The sequence below is a fragment of the Dipteris shenzhenensis genome, chromosome 23 (assembly GCF_047967505.1).
Source record: "Dipteris shenzhenensis isolate YYH24624 ecotype China chromosome 23, Dip_SZ_1.0, whole genome shotgun sequence".
Taxonomy (NCBI): Eukaryota; Viridiplantae; Streptophyta; class Polypodiopsida; order Gleicheniales; family Dipteridaceae; genus Dipteris; species Dipteris shenzhenensis.
Window position 1 is genome coordinate 14,355,707 of NC_141618.1, and position 9,620 is coordinate 14,365,326.

The 9,620-nt window shown below is 39.6% G+C and overlaps 1 protein-coding gene across 1 annotated transcript; it reads right to left on the bottom strand.

The window, feature by feature from the left end:
• Positions 1–490: 490 nt before the first annotated feature.
• LOC147887033 (beta-hexosaminidase 3-like) lies at positions 491–5,092 on the bottom strand. The gene is made up of 14 exons (XM_087394190.1): positions 4,655–5,092; positions 4,334–4,408; positions 4,197–4,232; positions 3,934–4,045; positions 3,703–3,773; positions 3,332–3,462; positions 3,173–3,238; positions 2,618–2,718; positions 2,147–2,206; positions 1,992–2,025; positions 1,717–1,815; positions 1,563–1,622; positions 1,173–1,423; positions 491–938 (listed from the first exon to the last, which is right to left on the bottom strand). The coding sequence occupies exons 1-14, from the start codon at positions 4,931–4,933 to the stop codon at positions 772–774; spliced, it is 1,542 nt and encodes a 513-aa protein (XP_087250316.1). The 5' UTR covers positions 4,934–5,092; the 3' UTR covers positions 491–771.
• Positions 5,093–9,620: the final 4,528 nt, after the last annotated feature.

Consider the following 9,620-nt stretch of genomic DNA (forward strand, 5'->3'; position numbering starts at 1 on the left):
ATAGGACAACCTATCTAACTTGTCCATGAGTTAGGGTAATTCAATATACTATTAATCCATGAAGTCAAGTAAATTATATCTTTTTTATATAGCTAATCCAATAAGGAGTATAAGTCTAGTGCAATTGCCAATTAGTCTAGTGCAATTGCCAATAATATCTCAGGATGTATCAAATTATCAACACATGCAAGTTTCATTATATACTCTTCTAAGTAAGCTATTTTTCAGTGCCTTGGGTCAAGCTTAAGTGGATCTATTAATTTAGTGAAAGGGAGAAAAATAAGGAACAAATCAAATTATCAATACATGCAAGTTTCATTATATACTCTTCTTAGTAAGCTCTTTTCAATGCCCCGAGTCACCCATAAGTGGATCTATTAATTTAGTTAAAGAGAAAAAAATAAGGAACAAATCAATTATATCATTGTGTAAAAACTACACATAATAAGTTAAGATCAAGGTAAGAATAGCTCTTATTGTTCCATATCAAATAAGGTATACTTAAAAAGTAACTAGTTCCTTGTTTTAATAATTCCATATGCGCACCTTATTTCATTGTGTGTGTGCACATGCACACGTGCTCACCTATGTCTGTGTCTACATTAGTGTCTACTCATGCACGTCTGCAAGCATCCATCCATGCATGCATGTGCACACGCACGTGTGTGAGCGTACGTGTGTGTCTGTGTGCGCATGTTTGTGTATGTGTGTGTGTGTGTGTGTGAGAGAGAGAGAGAGCGAGAGAAGATGTTAATAATAAAGATTATAAGTTCATTGCAAGTAGCAAGAAGCAGGTCCAATGGGTGCTTCACGTCCAGTGCCATTAACAGGAGCTGCTGCAATGCCACGTTGGTTCAATAGGCATCGAAAGTACTGTAATCTTGGCAACGCCTCCATTGGGTCCTTTGCAATTCTTTGCACATTGGTCCATAGCCGCTCTTCCACATATTAACAAATGTTTAAACCAATAAGCAACTGTAAATAAGAATTACTACCCACTATGTGTTGCACTTGCATACATCTATGTAGGAGCACTACTGCAAAAGTAGACAACTTGCCTATCATAATAGAATGGTGACTTGGATGATACAAGCATGCCCTTGTTAACATCAAAACAATAGTAAGACATATCCATAAGACTTTGACCATGCTAAGTGTAATTAGAGGGCTACCTGCAGTAGCAGCCGCTCGGGGCCAAATCGTTTGTTCAATGTCGGATGGATCGACTGTCTCACTCCACATGCACACCTCTCCTCCTATAACTAGCTTTTGCTCATTTGGGTTTGTTATGTTTGTCAAAGGCTCATTCATATAAAATTTGTCCCATGTAACATCCAAATAGTCTAAGTACCATACGTCTTGATTGCTCACGATACACCTAAACCCTGCCTTCACCACTTTTGGTGCAATGCCAGGTTGAAGCCTGCCATTGTGATACAAAGCATATTGATGATCAGAAAGCATGATGGGAGAAAAAATAGTAACTAGTGTATGCAACAATAATGTTGATAAAATGAGTGCATAAAAGGAAGAGAGAGAGAGAGAGAGAGAGAGAGAGAGACCAATTGTGAATGATTGTTTTTTTGTTGAGTTGTGAGCCGAAGTTGTCAAAGGGCTCTTCCCTAATCAAGAAAGCCTCACCTTAGAGAATTTATAACTAACATGTTAAAGGGAAGCATATCATACCACAACATGTCAATTTTCAAATCGATTTACCAGTTCACAGGTGTATATCCATGGGATATGCTTATTGATTCTCCTTGCAAAACAAAATTTCGATATGCATCAAAGCCAGTGAAATTATGCTTTTGCAACCTGCACTATGCAATATTACAAAAATGATTAGAATGTGGATGTTGTATGAAGGGGGGAGGAGCTGATTTAGAAAGAAGCAAGTCCAAACATCGAAGTTTACACATCATTGGAGCTAAGCTCTACTTATGTTTATTGAAATGCTGAAATTATCTTAGCCAAGGAAGAAGATCTATTACCAACTGTTGATATGGGATGTTTGACTCCAACAAGCTACACACAGATGGGAGAAAAAGCTTGGTTTTCATGAGTATACTCTATAGTTTTGTAATACGGACACATCAATTTGTGCAATTCAAGAGAAAAAGGTGTGAAGAGATGAAGAGAATCTTACAGGTGTTAACTTCATCTCCGCCCATGTGGACAAAGTCAAATGAAAAGGTTTTGGAGAAATCTGCAAGACCCAGGGGCAACATCACACAAGTGGTGCCACATTTGGTTTTTAAAAAGGACTCCCTTTATTGTTACTAGTGTGTTTCCCCATGGTAAAGCCATGGCGTGGGAGTGAGTAGGCATATTCATTATGCATGCATCCCCATCTCTAGCACCCTTCCCATGTGTTGGATGTGGTGTGTAGCTATGCAAAATGCATCTCTTTCATATAGACTAAATTATTGAAGTTGGATATGTGAAAACTTGGGCACGTGACTAATGAGTAGACTATTTAAAGGGGAGTTGAAAAGAAACCTTTCCATGCAATGCTACCAAAAATTCAAACAATACTGAGAGACTAATCAAATGCTAAAAAATCACCACATTTGATCAAGAAAGGGGGCAATTAATTCTTTTTTGAGATCAGACTCACCAGATATGATGCCATTAATAACTTGGAAGGTGAAATTCCTAGACACATCGAGTGGCTGTGTGCAATTGGGGGAGGGCCACAGCTTTGGATAACCAACACCCCTACACGAATAAAAAACAAAGTTAAAAAGAAAGTGGGAGAAGGTGAGAGCTTTGGTTGGATAACCAATACCGTTACAACATTTTAAAAAAAAACAAAGTTATAAAAAAAAAGTGGGAGAAGACCTAGGAGATTCCCTCAAACAATTTGTATGCCAAAAAACTGGTAATACTCGTATGAAAACAAATTCAGCCATTGAGTATATGAGGTCTTATAAACAATGCTAGTGCTTGTTAACTCTAGTGATAGTGAGGACAACGAAAAGGTCGAACAAATTACCATGGATGCAAGGAGATTCGCTCACACAAATTTGGACGCAATAAAGCTGGTGAACGGTGATACTCGCGGCATTGATTGATTATATGAGATCTTCTAAACAATTGTAGGGAGAACGAACAGATGGTCTTGCCAGTGTAGTGATAGGAAGGACAAAGAAAAGGTCTGCAAAGCGATTACCACGATGCTGCGTGGCCTGGAACATCGAGCTCTGGCATCACGTTCACGCCTCTTTTTCGTGCGTATCTGCAATAGCAAATCTCCGCAAAATCACTCGAAGATCGATAGATCCATCATCCAAGTGAAACGAATACCCGGAACGTTATCCTGTATACTCACTCGACGATATCCTTTGCGTCTTCCATAGTGTAGCGCTCCATATCCGAATAGGAGCCCTCCCACAATTTCGGATATGACGGGATCTCCAGTGGGAACGATTGGGTATCCACAATGTGCCAGTGCAAAACATTCTGCAAGACGCCCAAACAAAACTATGGATCAAATTAAGGCTGGAATTAATGCTCATTAGCTTTTCCTTCGCAGATGTAATCCCCGCCCACCCTTTCCGTCACAACAATGCTTCAGCACAGTGACGATGAATGGAAATCTGGGAAAGCTGACCCACTTCACAAAAGACTTGAACCAATCGTCCTCTCATTTCCGTCCCATTTCCGTGCGGAAGCTGGCTTGAAAAGGTAGGCCTCACTTACAAGTTTTGCATAAGCCATTGCGTCGATCACTTTCTTAATAACCATTAACGGTTGGTAATGGCGGGCGGTATCTGCAACAGCCATAATCATTAGCGGCAACGCTTAGACTGTGGTCGAATGATAGTGGCACCTTAAAAACCATTTCGTTTCCGCTACATGCTGCAAACACTTGAAAGACTGTTTATCTTGTTTATCTGAAGGTGCAGAGTGCGTTAAATCTCAAATGCGCACCTATCAGAAGTCCTCTGTAAGGGAACCTGGGCGCATCCGAGATGGACCAAGGAATGCTGTGCACTTGTACAGTTCGAGATATAAAATCAAAAGTACAAAGTTGACTGAAGGTCTGCCCAAGCACATGAATCCCCGCCCAGAAGTTATATTTTTCTGAGGAAGGACTGTTAAATGGAGTTGATGCTTACGATTCCCATCTAGCAAGCGTTAACTAAGCTTGGGACATTATAAGGTGATGCAACCAATGAGATGCTGGCCATTACCTCAAGCGCACGCAAAGCTCCATAAACAGTATTCGCCTACATGAAACATAGGTGATACCGCTTCAACGTCAATGCCGCGTACATGGAACCGAAATGTAGTTAAGCATGGATATGGAAGTATGGCGTTGGCCACCCACCTGAATGTAAGCAGAGGAAGAATTTCTGGGATCAGGCACCGCGAGAGAGTACGACTCATCTACTCCGAAGCGCAGCTGTTCATGACAATATCGCACAGCATCAAGTTTGGAAACGAATCGGCAAATCCATTGCTTCGCACAAGATCAAGAAATGTAACGTAGTCCGTATGCAGCTTACGAGTATGAGCTGTGCAGTGAACGGAGAGGAGGGCGCAAATGCATGAATGAAGGACGGAAATGAACCATCCACCCAAACACACAAATACACACACGAACACGCACGCGCACACAATCTTTGTGCTGGCACGTGAAGAGTCTCACCGTCTCGTCAAGGGAAGCGACCTGGACCTCAAGAGAGAGGAGCGAGGCAGAGGCATTGGAATCGACATGATGGAGGAAGATGAGGTCGTGGTATCTGAGGAAGGCCTCTTGGAGGAGAGGGGAGGGGCTAAGAAAGAGGAGGTTAGGGGAGATGGTAAGGGAGGAGAAGGAGGACCCATTGGAGACGAGTTCAGGCAAGGGCCAAATCAAACTACTGCTGCAGCAAGAATGAAGCAGGCAGAGCAACAGGAGAAGGTGCAGAAGACGAATGGGCGCCATAGCAAGGAAGCTAGCTGCAAGCTTAGCAAGCTCGAAGAGAAAATGAGCGTGGAGAAGTGGAATCAGCAACGGCAACGAATGGACTCCATAGCCAGGAAGCTAGCAAGCTAACAAGAAGTTTGGAATGGAGAAAACGTGAAGAATCAGCAACGAAAAGAAGACGAGAAACATCCAAAAGGACGGGAAGAAGAAGACGATTTACGGCTCGAGACATCCGTGATTGCAGCTTTTTTTGCTCCTTTTCTTTTGGGTGGCTCTGGCCTGCTTTTCATGGATGATGGGTTCCATCACCCTTCTCTCACACACACACATGACAAATTGTATCTGCAATGGCGTGCCCTAGTGCTCGGGAATAACCGTCCTTCATTGTATTTTGGACGGCTGAAATTGAAAAGATTTCACACCCCCTCTAAAATACCGGTTCAAATTTTGAGTTATTTTGTGTAAAAACCCTCACACTATGTTTTGAGATGCAACAAGAGGCTCACTTGGAGAGTGCCTTTATTTTGACTAGTTGGAAAAAGGTTTTCCGCTAGCATCATATGTGCCCTCCAATCTTGCCTTGAGTTACTTAGGGCTCTCAGGCATGGGATGATCATCCTCCTCCTGCTCCTCTGGAGACCCTACGTTGATACACTTCCTGCTACCTACTAGTTCCCTCAGCCACCTAAAGCCTCGTTAAAGCGGTCACGGTCCATATGACTTTGCTTTGCTTCTTTGCTTGCATGCTCCCCTCCTCTCAATGCCATCGGAAGACCTACACGAGCCTATGCCAAAGCTCTACAGAGTGGGATGATAGCTTGTTATGTGGCCACATTTGCTTAGCTAGCTGCAAGTTAGTTACTGCCACATTTATTCCATCAAGTGTGAAACCATCTACATGTGGCCATTTCTTATTACCTCCTTAGTGGCATTTTCATGAATTCTTTCTACACATTGTGCAATTAAACAGTCTTCACTATTAATGTGCAAACTCACCCATTCAAATAAGGAGAGTTACACTACTTAATATTTTGGCAATAAACAAAATTATACATCAATACCACTCAAAATCTAAATCTTGCCCTAATACAATTACACCATTATGGGCAAGCATGCGAGGCAAGTAAGCCTCATACAATAACTTATCATGTAATAGCATTAGTTATAACCTCTAATGGGGCAGATTTTGTGCTACTAAATTTAACCACTTCTCCACCACTCTCCTAGGCCTAATCCTAAAATGTATACCTAGCTCCTTATACTAGTATAAAATATTTGCAAATAATGTGTCTTTTTTGCAATGTCACATCTAGAAAATCTTTAACTTTTTCTTTATAGGTAAAGAAATTGCATACCCTTAAATTTTATGATTCAAGACAACCTTCTCTTTTTACTTTTGAAGATAATTTCTCAAAAGCTACAATTCACCTAACATTAGAGGTCAACTCCTAAAATGTAGACCTAGCTCCTTATACTAGTATAAAATATTTGCAAATAATGTGTCTTTTTTGCAATGTCACATCTAGAAAATCTTTAACTTTTTCTTTATAGGTAAAGAAATTGCACACCCTTAAATTTTATGATTCAAGACAACCTTCTCTTTTTACTTTTGAAGATAATTTCTCAAAAGCTACAATTCACCTAACATTAGACGTCAACTCCTAAAATGTAGACCTAGCTCCTTATACTAGTATAGAATATTTGCAAATAATGTGTCTTTTTTGCAATGTCACATCTAGAAAATCTTTGACTTTTTCTTTTGCATACCCTTAAATTTTATGATTCAAGACAACCTTCTCTTTTTACTTTTGAAGATCATTTCTCAAAAGCTACAATTCACCTAACATTAGATGTCAACTTGCACTTAAGATTGGTCCAATTCATGAGCAATCTAGTGCTCAGAGGTTAATGAAGTCTAACTGGTCAAGGAATTTGTGGGCACACAAATTAACCACAAGTTTGTATAGTCCAAATTCAAGGCCAGTTATTGTCTTTAAAGTACTATGAAATCTCTTTCTCATAGCATATAATGCAAAACCTCAGGAGGCTAGTATTCTCACACTCAAGAGAACAAATTGTTTTTATTCGTTTCTAGGATTAAATGGAGATGAAAGATGCACTGATCAGACATCAAAAGATTCAGTATTGGAAAGGCTTTTATTGAGCATCATGTAGTCAATGTCCTTTTAGGTTCTAGAACATCTTCTTTTGGAACTCAAAAAATTAAAACAGGAAAATTGGGTACAGGAAGTGTGAAATTGAGAAAGCCAGGCCTACAATTTAGTACATGACGTTCATATGATATAACACCTTCTTGATGTGATTGGAAGACAATACTTTGTAAGGTTAAGAGTTTGATGTTCTGTTGGTGAGTGTGTCTTGAAAGGAACTTGAGAAGGTATAATTCTTAGTATATAGTAACTATAAATAGTTTTCTTCTCAAAAAGGCCTTGGCATTTTGCAATATGGTCCTTTAAGTGTATGGCTAGTGGTTAGCTATATATAAACCATAACACCAAATAAACCAGACAATGTAATTTAGCTTAACAAGTATTAGAATTTCAAAACTATTATGCAGCGCAAGTTACATGTTAGCATTGTCCATAATAAATGCAATCAATTGATGCCATATATATGCACTCTAAAAAGCACACGTCCAAACTATATTAGAATGAGACTTATTAGAATATGAACAAAAATCTTTCTTAAGAGAAAAAAATTAGGAATTATTGCAATTGAAATATGTGATGCCAAGATCACACATGATGTACCCCAAAAACCACATATCCACACTATTTGTAAAGAGACTTTATTACATGAAAAAAATACCTCTTTAAAGAATAAAAAATCTAGGAACTATTGGAGTTAAAAGATGTGACGCCAGTCTCACAAATGTTGTAGCTTTCTTCACCACTCCAATGTTATGCTAAATTTATGCACACCCATTCGAGGGCACACTCCATAACTTTTTCTTGATTTTTTGTAAACTAAATTGGATTGAAAATTTGGAATCCAAACTAGTGGGACTATTGCATGATGGTCTTAAAACATTGATAGTTGGTGATATTGGTATCTAGATTCACCCTAGACAGGAAGAATTCAAAAATGTGAAATTTGTGCATGTGCAAGGATCTTTAATAAATTCAACACTATTTACAATGTTGTATTGGTTCTTTTTCCATACGCTTGCTTGCTATATTGCTCATAAGCATGCTAAAGGTCCTACTTGGGTAAGTCATCTTCTATTTTTGGCTCACCTCATAAGCTAGCTAATCTCTATTTTGGTGGTAGTTCATTGATCATCGGGGTTGAAGAAAAACTCATCTGTCAACTGTAGGATCCTTTATTTTTGTTCTTTTGTTCATGTAATAAGTCTCCTTTCAAAGCTATGCATAAATGTGGTCTCTAGGGTGAAGAAAGCTACAACAATTTGAATAAATAAGTTTAATTATTAAAAAAAATGGAGATAGGGTGTTTTTTTTCTTAAGGAAAAATAAATAAGGAAAATTAGGGAAAACAAAGAGAAGTAGGGAACATACTAAGAAAATATAAAATTAAAGAGAAATTAAGGAATATATAAGAAAACCAGGAAAGAGAGAGAGAGAGAGAGAGAGAAGGGGGCCAGGGTACCTCTAAGAAAAAGAGAGGAAGGTGTAGGAAGTGAGAGAGAGAGAGAGAGAGAGAGATTGAGAGACTGAGGGACACAGAGAGAGCGACAGAGAGAGACATAGAGAGAGAGAGGAGAGAGAGAGAGAGAGAGAGAGAGAGAGAGAGAGAGAGAGAGAGAGAGAGAGAGAGAGAGAGAGAGAGAGAGAGAGAGAGAGGCACCTAGAACGATGAAGGTGCAGAGGAGTCATTGTCGAGCCTTGGTGAGCACACATACGAAAGCGTGAGATAGTAAAGGAAAGCACACAAGGAGATAGAAGAAAAAGAGAGAGAGGCAGCTCAGTGAAAGAGGTAAACATGAGGCAGGAATGTACATTGATTGACACTAACCAATAAAGTTTGTGGGATGACAGGAATTTCATTGTGAGAGAGATGAAAAAGTAGAAGGCAACCAATGCAAGAAGGCCATAGGCTTGTAGAACAACAAGAGAGGAGCAACAGAGTAGACACAAAAAACAAATGGCAAAGAAGAGAACTTGAGAATGTTGCCACCATGAAGGGCAGCTTAGCAAGTAGAAGAGGAGTAGAGCTAGCACAAGTTGAAGAGAAGGGATTTTTGGGACTTGGGAAATGTCGCTTAGTACAGCACAACCACAACACCATCAAAGGAGGTAGAAAATGGAAGCTTCACAAAAAGCATGTCGTTAATGAACCACACAGATTTCAAACAACAACTCTAGTGGGGAGAGGCCATGAATCAAGAAAGCAATGTAAATAAGGCTGGCATAATGAAGGGTCATCAGAAAGATGCTACGTACAATAGCATGAGTAAAGAAACCACAAAGATGGCGATGAGTTTATAGAAGGAACAAGTAAGTGGAGGTGATAATATTCTATGACCAATAGAGGAGGCAAGATAATCACAATGGCGGCACGGGCTAGCTACGAAGCAAAGGAAAGATAATCACAATCGCAACATGGGCTAGCTAGAAAGCAAAGGGAAGATTGGGTTCAAGCTGCATGAAGAGAGACGTGAGTGTGAAAGAGTAGAGAGACCAAAGTGATGAAGAGAGCATGTGCGAAAGAATGTAGCAAAGAG